Below are 18,906 nucleotides of genomic sequence, written 5' to 3' on the forward strand. Positions count from 1 at the left end.
TGGATGAACATTTTTTTTCTTTTGCTGTCTAGAGGCAGGCAAAGCATGGTATGGAGGATAACTTTGAAGATACTCAATAATCTTCAATGACTCCCCATTCCATCCAGGATAAAGTCCAAATTCCTTGGGCTAGATTATAAAAAAGTCCTCTTTGATTCTGATCTTTTCAGACTGATTTCATATGCTTTCCCTCTTGCATAATCCATGTTTTTGTCAAACTGGCCTGACTGTCATTGTTCCCCACCTCCATGTATTTGAACAGTCTGCTCCCTCAACCTCAATCCTCCCCTTCAAGGATCATCTCCAGTGTTTCATCCCATACAAGGCCCCTTCTGGTTGTTTCAGTTATTTGTGTTCCCCTTTTCCACTCTCTACAAATTACACTGGCAAAGGGAGTTTCCAAGCCCAGAATTTTTATATCAATGAAATATCATGTCGAATCCCCATCCTTATCCCTTATCTAGGTATATGGTGTATCACTCCAAGGGAAGATTAGCTGCATGAGACCAGGAATTGTTTCATTTTGTTGTTACCCTGGTGACCAGAATAGTGCCTGGCACTGTGGTACTTGTTTGTGCTTCCTTTTTGAAGATGATTCATTTGAGATGATGCCATGTCAAGTATGTGAATTGGATTTAAGTGAGGCAAGGCTGTGCTCACTTTCTTTTCTGGAGCCACCTCGGTCCAGTAGTCAGATATGAATCAGGATGATGGAGTTGGCCCGGAGGGGAGACAACTGAATATGGCTCTGGGGTCATATGGATGGCAAGAATAGGGTGGGCACCTTCCCCAGGCAGAGGCAGGACCCAATAAGTCTTGGAAATAAGATTCCTTAGACTCAAAGCTATCTGAGGACAGGGACAATGTTTCACCTTTCTTTGCAACCTTACTTCTTAGTATAATACCTAACCTATTACTATATGTTAATAAATGCTAATTAACTGACCAAGTGACCTAAGTTTTCCTCCCTGGTGTGAAGGAAAGCCCAAGACTTACTGAAGACCTGGAGCTGCTTGGATGCGGTTGCTGTCGAGAGATCCAGCATGACTTCTTGGAAAGTGTAATTCCTCGCCTTTGTTTTCTTGACATTTTTGATCAGGAGAGAGGCATTTTCATAAAGTTCTTCCTGGCCAGTGTAGCTGGGACCTTTTGTCTGGGTTTTTGAAGAAATGTTGTAGGATAGAATGAGATTCTGATCATCAAGGCCATGGAACCAGGAGTAGACCAGACTTTTTTTCTGAAGTCCTTGGACAGAGAGAAGGACATTCTGTCCCACAATGGCAGTGGGTGTACTGGTGCAGATGGTAAGATGGGCATCACCTGGCAGGCTCCAAGAGGTGAGAAATGAGGCTGGGAAGGAGACATCAAGAGAATAAACAAAAATAGGGCAAAGGGAAAGGAAGGAAAGAGAAAAGGAAGGAAGGGAAGGGAAAAAGAGGGGAAAAAGGATAGGAGAAGTCATCTAGTCCACCCCCTATTCATTTGACAAATATGGAAACTAAAGTACACTAAAGGGGAACAGATTTGCTCAGGGTTATTGTGTCAGAACTGACTCAAAGTCTTCTGACTCCAATTCCATTGCTCTAAGAGGAGGAGGAGGGAGGAAGAGACCTTAGTCTTCTTCAGTTCTGGGAATCAAGATGGTGTCTGCCCTTAGGAAGACAGTTTGTCCCGGTGGGGAGAGAATTTAACTTACTGCAAAGGTACCTGGGTTCAGATCTAGGCTCTTACTTGGGGTGTGACCAGGGCAAGGTATATAGGCACTCCTGGCCTCAGTTTCTTGTTCTGTAAATAGTACCTCTGAGCTAGCTAAGGATTAAGAACCCTAGGCCTGGGAGTAGCTCACCTTTGTGCTTTGATGTTTATAAAGAACTCTCCTGAGATAACACCTGGAGATAGGGAGGGCCAAAGATGATCTGCATTTTATAGAAGAGGAAACTGAAGCCCAGAAAAAGAAATGACTTATCCAAGGTCCTACACCAATCAGATATCAACAGAATTTGAACTCAGTTTCTCAGACTGCTGTTTAATTGTGATTTGGGGCTCATTTGGTATCCTGTATAAAACATATTCATGAAGTCTGAGAATGTTGGATTGTGTACATGAATCTGTGCACATTTATGACTGTGTATTTGGACATATCTGATATTTTCATGAGAATGACCTTAAAGAATGAAGCAAATTAGGTAGTTTTAGCCTTTCTACAGAGCAGAGAATGTCAGAGCTGGGAGGGGTCTTAGAACAAGGAATGTCAGAACTGGGAGAAGTCTTAGAACAGGGAATGTCAGAGCAGTATGAGCCTAAGAGTAGAGAATGTTGAGGATGGAAATAGGAAATTTTCTTCGAATAAGAAATATCAAAACTAGAAGGGGCTGCAGAATGTCAAAGCTGGGAAAGTATGAGGGCATGCCTAGTCGAAGTTAATCCTTTCCCACCTGAGGTCCAAATATAAGAAAAAGATGTTTCAATTTCTTTCATGACTCAATGGCAGAGTCAAATCTTGATTTTGGGTCTCCTGGTGCCCAATAGGAGTTTCTTCCTTCTATGATTTGTTGGGGGAGAGGAGTCCATGTTTAAAAAATGAGAAGTGGTCAGTGGATATGAATAGGCAATTTTCAGAAGAAAAACAAAGTCATATAGAAAAACCCTTCTAAATCACTATTGATTAGAAAAATGCAAATGAAAACAACTCTGAGGTACCATGCTACACCTGTCAGATTGGCTAACATGATATAAAAGGAAAATGACAAATATTGGAGGGGAGGTGGAAAAATTGGGACACAAATGCACTGTTGGTGGAGTTGTGAACTAACCTAAGTTATAATACTGTGCATAACCTTTGATTCAGCAATACTGATTCTAAGTCTGCATCCCAAAAAAGATCAAAGATAAGTGAAAAGGATTTTATTTGTGCAAAAATACTTATAGCAACTTTTTTTGTGTTTGCAAAGAGTTGTAAACTGAGGGTATGCCCTCAATTCACTGAAGAAGTTGTGGTATATGGATTGCAACGGAATACTATTATGCTGAAGGAAATGGTGATCAGTATGCTTTCAGACATGGGAAGACTTATGTGAACTATAGAAAATGAAGTGAACAGAGTCAGGAGAACATTTTACCTAGTAACAATATCCTAAAGATGATCAATTGTGAACTACTAGGCTACTTTGCTTAAGACATTGCTTTAAGACAATTCCAAAGGTCCCATGATGAAAAATGCTATCTACCTCCGGAACTGATGAACTCTGATTGAAGCTTATTTTTTCTTTTTAGATATGGCTAACACAGTAATTTGTTTCTATGATTACATATTTGTAATTTTTCCTTGCTTTTTCAGAGAGAAAGGAGAGAGGAAAGAGAGAACTTGGAATTGAAAATAAAATGAAATTCACCTAAAAATAAGATGAAGGGGGAAAATAAGTGACTCAGGAACATGGTTCCAGGCTAGATATATATAGAAGTCATTGAAGAATCATAGTCCTTGGCTTCCTGTAAGACTAGACCTTTCCCTCTTATTGACTTCAGTTTCTTCATTATGAAAGGAAAAAATAAGATTAGCTTGTCCACCAGTTTTCTTCCATTGCTGACAGTCTTTGGTTCTGTGACTCAGTATATGATTTTGGACTATTCTCTTTGTCTTGAGTAACTTTAGTTTCCCCATCTTTGAAATTTAGGGTTCTCATATCCCTTTCATTTCCTACTTGCCAGACCAAATTGGATGATCAAATTCCTCATAACAATTAATAACTGACATTTTGATAGTACTCTAAAGGTTTCAAAAGGCTTTTATATATTATCTCATTTGCACCTCACAGTAAGGCAGTAGGGAGCAAGCGCTGTTTTCATCTCTCCCCTTTTACATATGAAGAAACTGAGGTAAAGAGAGGCTAAGTGCTGTGCTCATTATCAACCAGCTGATTAGTGTTAGAGATGAGATTTGAACCCAGATTTTCCTTATTATAATTCCAAGTGTCTATCCACTATGCCTTATTATCTGTAGTAAAAGTTTTGACTCCTATGGATGAAGACTGAGTCCTTATTACCTTTCCACCTTATGAGTCTCTTAGTTCTCTCTTTTCCCTAGTGGGTGACCCTTGAAGGAGGTTGCCTCCAGCAAGCAGTCCTTGCTTGGACATCTCTTCTCCTTCTCTGCCTTATCTGGAATTTGGAGTGATCTAATGAATGATCCTGCTGGGTGGATATGTGGAGCTCTGCTCTCTTACCTGTGAGCAGGAGTCCCTTCCAGGCTCCAGAAAGGGGGCAGGAAGGGTCCATCTTGTTCTGAGTGCAGTTTCTCAAGCTTGTACTTCATACACTTGACCAAGACACCTTCTGATGGGTCTTGAAGTTCCTCTCTGCTCTTTCTTCTCAAGGAGACTTCTTTCCTCTACCTCATCACATGGGCTAGCTGAGGTTTCCTGTCTTCATCATCTCTTGCCCCTCCCCTTTGGCTGAGTACTTGGAAACTGTGTTCTTCTTAGGATCTCTCCCCCATATCATGTGTGTTCTTCATTTTCAAAGAAGAGCATGACATCAGGGTGGTGATGCCATGACAAGCACATGAACTGGATTTGAGTTGGGGGAGCTGTGCTAGGTCCCCAGCCTCACTTTCTCCTCTAAAGTCATCTGGGTCCACTGACCAGATATGAATCAGGATGACTGGAGATGCCCTGGATGCAAGGCAATCAGGGTGAAGTGACTTGTCCAAGGTCACATAGCTAGTTTGTGTCAAGTTTGAGACTGGATTCAAACTCCTATCCTCCTGACTGCAAGGCCAGTGCTCTAGCCACTGTGCTACCTAGCTGTTCTTATGTCCTAGCAGTAAATAGGGAGCAACCCACTGGACAGTTGTCTATAAGAGGTGCTGAGGAAGGTTGTGGTTTTGTGAATGAGAGGAGGGGATAAGACCAACAGAACTTGGTTATGGGCAAGTGACTGAGGAAGAATTGAGCATACTTTGGAGGCTATGTGACTGGGGGAGGATGTGGAAAAATTATGAGAAGTTTGGAAGAATGGACAGATAAGGAGCTCTGCTTGGGGCATGAGGTTGGTGACCCCTTCTGAACATCCAGGTGGAAATGCTTATTGGGCATGTGGAAAGAAAGGGAGAAAACTCAGGAAAGTTTTCTCAAGTCTGGAGAAGTAGGCAGATCTATTTACCAACTGAAGTGATAGTTGAACCCAAGGGAGATGAGAACATGGAGAAAAGCCCAAGACCCAGGGTAAAGCCTTGGGGGACACCCATATCTTGGGGACAAAGTATGACTAGTAAGCATTAATTAAGCACCAACTATGTGTCAAACACTATGCTAGAGACTGGAGATGGAAAGTCAAAGAACAAGATAGTCCTTGTTGTATAGAAGGAATCAATATACTTTGAAAAATGGTGGCCAGGGCAGTCATAGGGTTGTAAGTGTGGTCACTCTGCCTTTTTACTAACATGGGAATGTTGCTTTTATTTGTTCTCTAAGGAAGATGGGCTGAGATAAAAGCTACATATATGCTGGCAAGACTTATGGCAAGATGTCCATGCGGGTTAGTTTGCTGTATGGACACGTGGGCAACTAGAACATCACATGGGCTGGAGAAAAGGCAAGGATTGGGTGATTCCCCCATCCCCTAATACTTTTGTTATATCCAGACAAATCCCCAAGGCTTATGCATGCAGCTTTTACATGAGACTCACTGAAGGAACATGAGAAGCCCAACTTCTATGGGATCCCAGAGAAGGAATGGGACTAACCACTGAAGAAACCTGAAAATGTAGTCCAGGATTGAAGGGGACCTGAGCCTCACCCCTATTAGCAAACACAATATTGTGTCCAAATTACTCTCTTTCTCAAAGATCAATAGATCTCCACCTGGAGGGGACCAAACTGTCAGTTCTCAATAGTGGCCCATTTGGGGCTGGGAATCAGGAAGGTCTGAGTTCAAATCCAAGGTCAAATTACTGTGACCATGGACAAGTCACTTTATACCTTTTACTCATCTGTATAATGGAGATTGGAGCATCTCTATCAGTTCTCTCCAAACCCTGTTTGACCTGTGCATGGCGACTGGATGGGACAGGAGAACCCCAACTTGGTCTTCTTAGGGTTTGTGTGAGGTGTGTGGGGTCCCAGGTCATAGCCAACTTTTAAAGTGTGATGTGAGAGAAAAAGATAAAATGTACAGAATATGATTGCTTAAAATTTATTGAGAGTGATGGCCTCATTTTTACTGAGAAGATTGTAACCTAACAATGTTTGACACACCTATGGACACTAATCAGTCAGGAAAAACCCAATTGACCCACAAGTATTGAGGACCAAGCACTGAGCTGAGTGGGCTCAGGAAAGGAAGGAACAATGACACACCCACCCATCAGGGGAGGGGTCACAGGAACCTGAGGTCTGCTTCCTTTCTGATACCCTATTGGAGAGTGGACCCACCCCTAGCGAACCTGGGAGGCTCCAGTATCCCTCTGTATCCTTGCCAGCCACTTTCTCTCCTGAGATGTCTCAAGTAGAAATAATAATTTTTAGACTTCTGAAAGAGTTTATATCCATTGAGGTGTGGAGAGGAGAAGGATGCAGGTACCAAAGAAGCCAATACAAGATTTATCTTTTGGTCAGTCCTCTAATTTCCTCCCAATATATTGGGCATAGATGAGTACCTGCTCTTTCCCTTGGAGTCTCAGAAAGTGGCTTGGAGGGGCATCTAGGTGGCACAGTGGATAGAGCACTGGCCCTGGAGTCAGGAGTACCTGAGTTCAAATCTGCCCTCAGACACTTAATAATTTACTTAGTCCCATTGCCTTGCAAAAAAATACCTAAAAATAAAAAAAAAAAGAAAGTGGCTTGGAACACTGGACCTCTCCCAATGACCACATGAATGCTGCCTGGTCTGAATACTTTCTGGAACAGCTCCAGAACAGTTGATTAGGAAGCAAAAAGGTCTCCACACTAAGCCTTGGAAGAGATTTCAAAACCAGCTCTCCTGCTGATTAATTGTGCTGTTCTGAGTGAATTATTTTCTTTTTTGATTCCCAATTCTTCAATACTACCATCAGATAGAGTTGGAACTACTTGAATGAGTGGACTCAAGTATTAGTTATTAATGGATAGATTTCAATGTGGAGCTAAGGCTTTAGTTGAGTGCTCCAGGGATAGGGGTTTTGTCCTGTGCTGGTTAATAGCTATATATCTATATATTTATAGATTTTTCAAGGCAATGGGGTTAAATGGCTTGCCCAAGGCCACACAGCTAGGTAATTATTGAGTGTCTGAGGCCGGATTTGAACTCAGGTACTCCTGACTCCAAGGCCAGTGCTCTATCCACTGTGCCACCTAGCTGTCCCCATGGTCAATATTTTTAATAATAATTTTAAGGGCATTGTAAATAATGACTTTGATAAAGGTTTATGAAATTTGAAGAGGGCATAAACCTGGGTATGACAGCTAATCTATTAGATGGTAGAGTCTAATTACTCTGGAGGAAAGAATGAGGCAGATGTCTGCACAGGTCTGCTTTACTTCAACCCAGTAAGTCATCACTCCTGTGATATCATTGGTTCTCTTTGAGAAAGAAGGATCAGGGCAACTAGGTGGCGCAGTGGATAGAGCACTGGCCTTGGAGTCAGGAGTACCTGAGTTCAAATCTGGCCTCAGTCACTCAATAATTACCTAGCTGTGTGGCCTTGGGCAAGCCACTTAACCCCATTGCCTTGCAAAAATCTAAAAAAAGAGAAAGATCAGCAACAAATTCAAGGTACCTATTATGTGGGGCAGCTAGATGGCACAGTGAGTAGAGTGTTGGCCATGAAGTCAGGAGGACATGAGTTCAAATCCAGCCTCAGATACTTCTTAGCTGTGTGACCTTGTACAAGTAACTTAACCTTGACTGCCTTACATCCAGGATCATCTCCAGTCATCCTGTTTAATATCTAGTCACTGGACCAAATAGGCTCCAGAGGAAAAAAGTGAGACTTAGCACAGCATCGCTTTTGCTCAAATCCTATTCACTTGCTTGTGATGGTATCATCTCCTTGATATCCTGGTCTTTTAGAATGAAGGACAAATAGCAGCAGCAGCAGCAGCAGTTACAAAGAAAGACAAAAAATGGTCATTTGTGTCTCTTTATTTGATGTAATATACCCCATTCAATCTTCCACTTTCTCCGGTCTCTTTACTGTCCCCCTCTTTTAATCATTCCATCAGAGTCATGGACAAGTCATAAGTGTCTATTCCATCCACTTAAGTTTATTCCTTCTAATAGCATTACAGTTCTCAAGAGTTATTAGAATCTTCTTCTTAGGTGGGTATAAAATCCGTTAAATCTTATTGAATAACAGTTTTTTCTTTTCCCCTATTTACCTTTTCAAGTATCTCTTGAGTCTCCTGTTTGAAGACCAAATTTTGTGTTTACTCTGGTCTTTCATCAGGAAAAGAGGAAAGTCTCCTTTATCATTAAATGTCCATCTTTTCCCTTGAAAGAAAAGGCTCAGTTTTGCTGGACAGTGAATTCTTGACTGCAAACCCTTGCTCTCTAGAATGTCAAATTCCAGGTCCTTTGATGCCTTAATATTGATACAACCAGGTCCTGTGCAATCCAGACTGTGGCTCCTTGGTATTTGAATTGTTTCTTTTTGGTCACTTGGCAGGATTTTCTTCTTGATCTGATAGTTCTGGAATTTGACCACAATATTCCTTGGTGTTTTCCTTTAGGGATCCCTTTCAGAAGGGGATTGCAGTATTCTTTCAATGACTATTTTTCCCTCTGGCTCCAGGATGTCAGGGCAGTTCCCTGAAGTCTGGATTCCAGGCTTTTCCCCTCAAGTCTTTCAAATAGTCCTATGATTCTTAAATTGTCTCTCCTGGATCTATTTTCCAGGTCAGTTGTTTTGTCAATGAGATATTTTACATTTCTTCTATTTTTTTCATTAAAAAAAATTTGTTGAACAGATCCTTGGTGTCCACAGATTCCAATTATTTTTTAGAGAAGAGTTTTTTCATTTACCTTTTGCATCTCTTTTTCCAATGGATCAATTCTCTTTTTGAAGGATTTATTTTTTTCCATTTGCTCAATTGTGTTTTCAAAGAATTTATTTTCTTGTTGTAAGGCGTTAATTTTCTCTTGCATAGTGTTTTTTTCCATTTGATTTTTAAACTCCTTTCTGATTTCTTCTAAGGAAGAGATCTGGGCTAGAGATCAATTCATATTCTCCTCTGAAGTTTCATCCCTTCTGTCCTCCTTTTCTGAGCTAGTATCCTTATCTCTGATAACATTCAATTGACCCCTCTTTGTGATGGTCTTTCTTCATTTTGGGGCACTTAATTTAAGGTCTTGTATTGGGGGAAGGACTAGTTTGTAGATTTTCAGTGTTGAGATTCCTAGAGGTCTTGCTCATTGGGGTTAGGAACTTTAGGGGGTTACTCAGTGGACTGTCCAGTAAGGAATGCCAGAAGCTTTCTCTGAATTGTTTGTGTTGTTGGTGTCAGTGGCTCACTCCTTGGGTCTGGGGCAGGATCTGGGCTGTCCTTGCACAATCTGGGCTGGGCCTTCAGGCTAGAAAATCTAAAGACTCTCTCTCAGTATTTAGTGTAATCTAAACTGGGGAAGATCTGCTGCCCACACCCAGGGCCTTGAGGCAAGGTTCAAACACCTGTACTGTTTCTCTGATTGCTGTGGGGAAAGTCTGACCCTCCTACAGGAACAAGGGGCAGGGGGGCAGAGCTGGAAACAACCACTGAAATCACAGGGGCTTGCAACCTGGTTTTCTAGACCCAGCTGAGCTGGCCAGATAGATTACTGGGCTGCCATGCTGGAGCTCTCCCATTCACCACTCTCCCATCTGCCAGCTATGCATACAGCAAGCACTTCTGCCACTGTTCTCAAGTTATTCCCTGGCCTCACTCTACCTCCCCTGCACTGGGTCTCTGCTCTCTGTCCCCCACATGCCCACACTTTCCTGAAACAGACCTTTCTGGGAGAACTTCCCCTTGGTTCTTCTCTGGGTTCTGTGGATCCAAAATCTGTTAAGAGGCTCGATTCATATTAGTTCTGAGGGAAAGCTGGGAGAGCTTAAAACAGTGTCTGACTTCTCTCTGCCATCTTGGCCAGAAGTCCTTGATTTTATTAATAATCTTCATCTATCCCTCTCAAACAAATTAAACTGACTTTTTCTGATGGGTGACATTTTGAATTGAGTTCCCCTTTGAAACCACAGCTAGTGGAAGAGGATGAAACTGGTTCCTGAGTCCCTGCCACATCATTAGGAAAGGAAAGTATGTTCCCTTTAACAAGAGATGCAAGCTAAGAATCTGGGTTTTTTTTTTTTTTTTTTTTTTACTGTAAGAATCCTGGTCAATGACCATTTATAAAATGTGGAATAAAAACTAAGGGAGATGCTAAAAAATGGGAAAGCACCCAAGAAAGTACTGAGGGATCCTTCCCACAGCCTTGTTGATCACTTAGCTTGATGGAGCTCTGGGGGATGACAAGAAAAGGGGGACAGTCAGTAAAATCCCTCTGCCTTCCCCATTCCTTTCCTCCAGAATCATCAGATGAGGGGATTGCTAACAAGACCATTACAATCCATGTCTCTCTGTTAACCCCCTCTCATTTCAGATCATTTTAAGAAAAGAGACTGCTGGAGAATTTTAGGGAAACATGAATCATGGTCTAACCTACCTGGTGGATACCAGAGAGGAGGGATCAGTGTGACTTAAATGGCCTTGTGACTTTGGGCATTCTGTGCCCCCCCCCCCCAGGCAAGCTTGGAGGCCTCACCCAGGTGCAATACAGCCCATCCTTCCCCAGTCACACCCTGCAAGTGACCCCAATCCTAGTACTACCTGCAGCTGTTGGGGAAGGGGGCTTTGTTAGGCCCCATGGCCGGCATTACTTGAGCTCTGCCATTTGGAATTAATACCAATGAGAATGAGAAGGCCCTGCACCAACCAATCCAGTCCATAGGCAGTCAGTGTCTCCAAGGCAGGGTCAGCCTTTGGCAGAACCCACTCAAGTGCTGCCTGGTAGAGTCTGGGTACAACTGGCAGCGCCTGACATGGCAGTACAGGGAGCCATCCAGCCTCTGCCCTTGGTGAGTCCACCCTTCTCTGTGCCAGTTGCAGAAACTTATTTATCTGTGTCATTTTAGGCATATAATTTTATCTCTATTTGTCACAGTTTTCTGATTTGTAAAGAGAAAACTAATAATGGTGCCCACCTCCCAGGGTTATGGTTGTGAGATCAAAATTATATAATGATTATAAAGACCTTAAGGTAAACTTAATGAAAGACCTCAAAGTAAACTTCATAAATTCAACATAATGACTAACTTAAGTTGAGAAATATATTATTATTATTTTTTCTAACTGAATGTAATTGTTCCATATCTGATAACTCTAAAGTGGTTTTAAAATGCCAAAAGTCATGAGCAATGATTTTTATATGTGATAATCTGGAAATGAAATTAGTGTCATCTAAAGTTTATTGTTTACATTGTTACTGTAATTCTAAATTGTATTGTATTTCTAAATCTATATTATAAAATATGAGAAATCTTTATAAACCAGAAATGCTGATTACATGGATTGTAAAAAACTTTTGTCTGAAAATGTTTAGACAAAAACTTCCCTTTTCTTTGGATGTTGTTACACATAAATTAGGCTTTTAAAAGGATGTCATGGGGGTGGCTAGGTGGCACAGTGGATAGAGCACCAGCCTTGGAGTTAGGAGTACCTGAGTTCGAATCTGACCTGAGACACTTAAGGATTACCTAGCTGTGTGGCCTTGGGCAAGCCATTTGACGCCACTGCCTTGAAAAATCTTAAAAAAAAGGATGTCATGAAAAATTGGTTATTTTAAAACTTATATTTAATGAGATATACTTAGTTATAAAACAGGTACTACTTCTACTTACAATAATAGCAGATTTTCATTTGAAAATATTGGCTATTTTTTTAAAATAAGGCAATGGGGTTAAGTGACTTGCCTAAGGTCACACAATCTCTTAAATTGATACTTAACATCTCTGAATTATACTAGGATTCAATTATAATTATCTTACAATTTTAATCTATCTTTGTGGTAAAATTATAATATATACTCCAAAGAGGGAAATGATTAGATAAGGTAATAAGAGAAAGTTTGAAAAAGCAATTGGATTAGGCTGTTTTCTCTAAGAACTATGTACATGTATGTGATTACTTCCAACTCTATCATGGAAATTTTGGATGTGTTTTGGCAATAAATTCTAAGGTTTTATTAAGTGAGGTCTAATTGATTTCACACATAAATTGTTTTGATAATGGAAGTAAAATTACTTCCCCATTTTAAAAGTATCTGTTTCGTAATCTTAGAAAAGCATAACAGGCCATAAGTGAACTTCCTAAGAAAAAACACTAGAACCAGACAAATTTGCAAGTGAATTCTATCAAACATTATATCAAGCACAGGATTTAGTTTAACATAGAGATAGTAAATGATAGGTAAACTGAAATTTCAAAATTGTGAAATCAAATTTAAGTCTCTAGATAGGGAACCAGAGAAATAGACTCCTCTTTAGAGTTCTGATAAGGAAGCATTTTGTTCACTTGGGACATACTTCCCCAATAGGTCATCTCAAAGAATTAACCCCCATTGGCAATACCTTATGGTATTTTGGCTTGTATCTTCCTCTCTTTTATTGACAACAAGGGTAGGGGTTCTTTCAGAAACCTTCCCTTTGGCCAAAAGAGGGAAATGTCAAAATGTTTTGGAGACCTGTTTCCCAGGTCTAAGGTCCAATGAGCAGACTTTGTTACAACAGTCCTTTCCACTCTGGATGATCCTACCTTTGGGCAAAATGCAGTACTAGGTGTTTACTGATAGATTTATAATTTTACCTCCCCCTATTTCCCAGAGACCTGAGAATCAACATCTCTTGACATACTCCTTGTTTCTTGAGGTTGCCAAATGGACTGAACTTGATAATGCACTCCTGTTCCCACAAAGAACATTGGTTCTGTACAATGTAGAGTAATCATGACCCCCAGACTTAATAGTCAACTTAAGAACTATTCCCATAGGTAGCAGGAATGGCACACATGAGCCTGCTATGGAAGCAGCAAATCAAGACCTAAAAATGATTATGTCATGATCCAATCCACTTGTGTTTTTTTTCCTGTATATAAAGTGGCATGAACCCCAATGTATTGAGTGCTCCTTTTCAGGAGTTGGGGCTTCCATTTGCAAACTTCATTTTCCTCACTCTGAAATTAATTAAACTTTTGTATCCTGAATTTCCTGTCTCTACCTTGCTTGGTGGGATTCTGGCCATCCACAGATTAGAGGTGGGTTTCAGTCTAGTTGACATAAGTTAGACTGAATGCTATCTGAGATTCTTGCTAATTCTGATAGTAACTCAAAGTTCCTTCCCTATTATGACATTCTCTATCCTGAACTCCCTTTGAGCTATGTCACATCCTTTATTTGATGGTCCCTTCCAGGTCTAGCATTCTAGAGTCTATAGTCTAAGCAAGGTCCCTCCCAGCTCTGATCTTCAGAATCCTTGATTATATATTATATTATATGTATAATAATACATATTATTCAGAATCCTTGGAATGGATAATAGACACCCATGTTTCATAGTCTAGTGCCTAGATTTCTTATGTTGTTGAATTCTTGGTCCCGGTCAGAGATTCATTTACAGTTTGATGCTCATTTCTCAAGTTCTAGATCATTTCCCCCTTCCCTGATTCTCCTGCCTCTTTGTTGAGACACCAGGGAACCCAAAAAGTTGTAATATGGATTCTGATCCAACTTTCTCCTCCTGACTTCTTCCCATTTCCCCCATATTTGCTTTACTGTCTCTATGGTTTAGGAGAGCTCTAGGATCCAGATCTTTGCACAATCTCTTAGAATTTAAGACTATAAATTAGGAGAAGGAAGAAACCTTATATTCCTCTCTCATTTTGCAGAAGTGAAAAAATGAGGCTCAGAGAGATTAAATGATTTGTCCTATATCTCTACTCCTCAGACTTTCTGAATATCACTTAACCTGATGATATTTGTTCTTTGTTCTCAAAGAAAGTCATGACATTGGGGAGGTGAATTGGATTTGAATGAGTGGGTTCTGTGCTGTTACCAGCCTCACTTTCCCCTCCAGGGTCATCTGGGTCCAGTGGCCAGACATGAATCAGGATTCCTGGTTAAGTGACTTGACTAAAGTCACACAAGGCCATTTTTGAACCCAGGACCTCCTCTCCCCAGGGCAATTGCTCTATCCATTGTGCCAACTAGCTGATTTAATTATGTAACATGCTAATAATAATAATAATAATAATAATAATAATAATAATAATAATGATGATGATGATGATGATGATGGTAACTAGAATTTTTATAGTATTTGCAAAACACAGAGCCAGCATTAATTCATTTTGTCCTTACAATAAGTCTGGGAGATAAGCATGATAGATGAGAAAACAGAGGCAGGAGTGAGTTGGTCAACCAGGAGTGGTTGTCTGAAGGTGAATTTGAACTCAGGTTTTCTTGACTCCAGATCTAACACTATAGCCACTGCGTCACCTGTATCACCATCCTCTGTAAGTGTTACCCTTCAGTTCCTTCATGAATAACCAACTTCCCTGTCTTCTTTCTTGTGTTCACTGTGCCTAGGAGGTGGCTTCTCAGACCATGCCCTCAAATACTGGAAACAAAACTGCTTCATTTAATAATTGCCTAGCTGTGTGACTTTGGGTAAGTCACTTAACCCCATTGCCTTAAATAAAAAATTTTTTTTAAAAATTCCAGTAGGAACTTGACAGCCTTGAATACTCCCACTCACATCTTTTCCTTCTCTGCCAGGATCCTTAGGCTCTATCCAGGCAGAAGGAAAAAAAAATCTACTAAGCAGCAGAAATAGACTCCATCTGAAAGAATTTCCACAGGAGCCAGGGATTAGCAACAGAAACAGTGGGAGTTTCCATGGCTAAGATACAAAACCTTTTTTGGTGTCAGGTGTATTTATTGGCCTTAGCTCTGGGGATTGGGGCAGTGGAATTATGGGACCTTGAGTTTCTGGTTAAGTCCTTGACAAGGGCTCTCAGTCTTGCTGTCTAAGTCTTTAGGGTTTTGCTTCCACAGATCCTGCTCCAGCAAGATGGAGGGCAGAGGACATAATTTCTGTTACAACTTTCTTCTTCCTTGACTTCTTGTGTGAACGATTTGGTCATAGACATCCACTTGGCTAGCATCTATCTCCTAGAGACACAAAAAGAGTGGAGTTCTTAGAGAGGAAAGAATGTTGGCCTAATTTCTCTCTGTCTCCATCTCCCTCACAGTTCCCTCAGCTCTTGGTACCCCTTCCATGGGCTCATTTCTGTTCCCACAGACCAGTTGGAATGCCTTTCTTTTTAAGATTTTTTTTTAATTTAAGGCAATGGGGGGTTAATAGACTTGCCCAAAGTCTCACAGCTAGGTAATTTTTTAAGTGTCTGAGGTCAGATTTGAACTCAGGTCCTCCTGACTCCAGGGCCAGTGCTCTGTCTATTGTACCACCTAGCTGCCCCATGCCTTTCTCTTTCCAACCAACTCTCTCCTCAATCTTTTATTTTTATATTTATTATATTATTATATATTATATTTTATATATTATATATTATATATTATATTTTATATTTATTCATTGGGGCCCCACCTCTCTTAGGAGGTAACTTAGTGTGACCATCCCAGCATCAGGATTTTAGATTGGGGAGTTCCCTTAAAACAGGGAATGTCAGATCTGGGAGGGAGCTTAGAACAGGGAATGTAAGCGTTGGAAGGATTCCAATAACAGGTATAGAGAAGCAAATTTCAGTTCAATTTAAGAAAGATTTCCTCCAGGGACAAGCTGTTCAGCAATGGCACATCAGCTTGACTGCAGAATATCAAGAGAGGCTGCCGAGCTCTAAAAGGGAGCTACTAAATTGACTATAACCTTCAGAATCATTCTCAAGACATTCATTCCATGAACCCAAGATCAAGAGATTAAAGAGACCTGCTTAGCATCCCATGACTAGTAACTTGTGTCAGAGAGGAAATCTCTGCTTCTTCTTTCCTGTGGGAACTTAGACAAGTCACTCAACTTTTCTAGAGCTCAGTTTCTCATCCATCCAACAAGGATGTTGAACAAGATCATCTCTGAGGGCACTTCCCAGTATAATCCTTTTTATTTTGGAGATAGGATTGCAAAGCAGGTCTCTAATTCATAAGTCCTCTTGGGTAGTAATAAGATCGTCTACCATCAAGATGATGATGTCAAGAGGGAGCTGACTGAAGCCAAAGCATCCATCTTTTCTGGAATCCAGGTGTTTCTCCAATTTGTCCTTGAACCTACCTCATATGGTTTCTCCGACAGGGTTGAGAAGGAAGCTGAGGCAAAACTCTGGTTCTGTAGAAAATAGAAATGAACTTATGCAACCTTCAGTCTCATATTCCTCCAACCCAAAGAAAGCTCCCATGGTCCTGCAAGAAACCAATCAATCAATCCACAAGCATTTATGAAGCACCTGCTAGGTGAAAGTGAAATACTAGGCACTGGGAATACAAAGACAAAAGTGAAAGAGCCCCTGCCATCATGGAGTTTACATTCAACCTTGATAAACACACACACACACACACGCATACATATATCTATAATATCCCCCAGTCACTTTATACTTATTTCATAGTACATATAGATGTATATGAAATATATAATATGTATGTTATATATAATATATAATATATTATATATAAATATTATAATATATTATAAATATATGTATAAATTACATATAAATATTATAAATACAGCATAATATTTACATATTTAAATAAATAAATATAAATATATTATATATGAAATATATAACATAAATAAGTACAAGGTGACTTTGGGGGACATTAAATTCCTTCCTTTCTTGAGGAGGACTCTCTCTCTCTCTCTCTCTCTCTCTCTCTCTCTCTCTCTCAACAATATCCTGAATTGGGTATGAGGGTAGCCCAGAGATAGATAGAAATCCTCTCTCTAGAGAAATAGGACAAGATCCAGGAAGAGACAGAAGAAAATATGAGGAGAGAAAGTGACCAAAGATGATGCTCCTACCTGGGTAATGGCCATTCCATCTCTAGCTTGGGGATGGTTTTCATATGTAGGAAGAACCGGAGACTGTGATTGATTCTCATATGTGTGAAGAACTTGGGACTGGGAATCATTTTCATATGTTTGAAAAACTTCTACAGAAATCAGACAATGGGGAATAGCAATAATAATAATAATATAATAATAATAATAAAGTGATGATAATGATATTAATGATGTCAATGTTAATACTCACAATTTTAGTTTTTTCATATCTGACTGCTTTGGGGCCTTAGTTGGACTTTTCTGAACAAAGATACTAATATAGTTTGCCATTTCCTTCTCCAGCTCATTTCAAAGATGAGAAAACTGAGGCAAACAGGGCTGTTGTTTTCCTTTATTCTCAAAGACAATAGCATCACTACGTTACTAGGTACAAGACAGGCTGGGAACACAATATTGACACGAATGAGCATTTGGTGTAGAAACATTTCTAAATTTGTCTATTTTACCTTTCTCTTGAGCTTCTGCAATTCTACTTTGCACATAAAGCTCAGTGTCTTCTTTGAGGAAGGCATGTCTTGCTGGGAGGTTCTTTGTCATTGACTCTCATGTCACAAATCGAGTCAGGGTTAAGTGACTTACCCAGGGTCACATAGCTAATAGTCACAGTCGGAGATCACCTAGCTGTCTTAATAACAACAGTAGCAACAACAATGTTTTAAGATTTGCAAAATTCTTAACAAATATTATCTCATTCGATTCTCACTTGGAGAGTAAGCTATGTTTATCTATATGTACCAGATGAGGAAACTGAGACAAGATGGAGGAAAAGTGACTTGTTCAGAGTCAAATTGCTAATGTGCATAAGTTTGGATAGGAATTTCGATTTTCCTGATTCCAAGTCCAATACTCTATGTACTGTATCAAGCTGTGAAGATCTTAGAATGTGGAATGTCAGCTCTTGGAGAGGCCTTAGAACAAGAAATGTCAAGTCTTTGGAAGATCTTAGAGGTTATCTAGACCATTCTTCTCATCCTGGTGGAGAGGAAAGAGCCTTGGTCCTGGATATGAACCTTTTCTGTCTAACTCACTAGTTTTGTGATATTTTTCTTATCTGTACAATTAGAATTTGAATAAGATGGGTCAGATTGATAAGCCCTTCCTCCTCAAACTTCCTAACATCACAAATCAGATTGGAAGCCAGATTCCCTGACTCCAGAGACTTTCACCACATAGTGATAAAGAGACATCCTTAGATTTCCCTGCATTAATGTTTCTGGGTAAAATTGCTTTCCTTTTTATTCCTTCAGAAGTGAGGATCTAGGCTTTAGATCAATACTGATTTCAAACTAGCTGTGATATGCCAGGAGCCTTAGAAAGTTGAGGGTGCTGGGAAGGGGAGAGATGTAAAACTAATCATAGGAGATAGGATCATCCTTGGGAAAGGAAACCCAAATGAACTGAACTTTTCTGAAGGCAGTACCACCAGGTAGCTAAGTGATAGATTATATTCTTTGATTGAAGTGTCTGTCTGCTTTTCAGTAGGTGGTCAATGAACCAGGTGTAGCCTCTTTTGCTCCTACAGTGACGCCTTGACAATATCATTTGTCACACCATAGGAGGAAGGAGCCTCAGAGATCTCTGAATTCAGCTCCCTCATTTCATAGATGAAGAGATTGAGGTCCACAGGGGCATGGTAGTTGGCAAAAGTCATAGAGCTAAGTAAGTGGCAGGACTGGATGAGTAGATTCTAAACTTCTCCACCATCAAATTTTATCACTTAATTAAGTGATTTAGCATTTTAATTAATTTAATTAATTTAGCATTTTAAA

The 18,906-nt window shown here is 40.2% G+C and overlaps 1 protein-coding gene across 1 annotated transcript in view; it reads right to left on the reverse strand.

The window, feature by feature from the left end:
• LOC141508653 (cell adhesion molecule CEACAM3-like) overlaps window positions 1–18,906 on the reverse strand; it is a 73,208-nt gene that overhangs the window by 21,227 nt on the left and 33,075 nt on the right. Inside the window, exons 10-13 of the mRNA XM_074217466.1 lie at window positions 17,096–17,226; window positions 16,269–16,399; window positions 4,224–4,306; window positions 997–1,350 (exon numbers count right to left, since the gene is read on the reverse strand). Coding sequence (XP_074073567.1) covers window positions 997–1,350; window positions 4,224–4,306; window positions 16,269–16,399; window positions 17,096–17,226 — 699 coding nt within the window. The remainder of the gene's footprint in view (window positions 1–996; window positions 1,351–4,223; window positions 4,307–16,268; window positions 16,400–17,095; window positions 17,227–18,906) is intronic.

This window comes from Macrotis lagotis, chromosome 1 (assembly GCF_037893015.1).
Source record: "Macrotis lagotis isolate mMagLag1 chromosome 1, bilby.v1.9.chrom.fasta, whole genome shotgun sequence".
In the NCBI taxonomy this organism is placed as follows: Eukaryota; Metazoa; Chordata; class Mammalia; order Peramelemorphia; family Peramelidae; genus Macrotis; species Macrotis lagotis.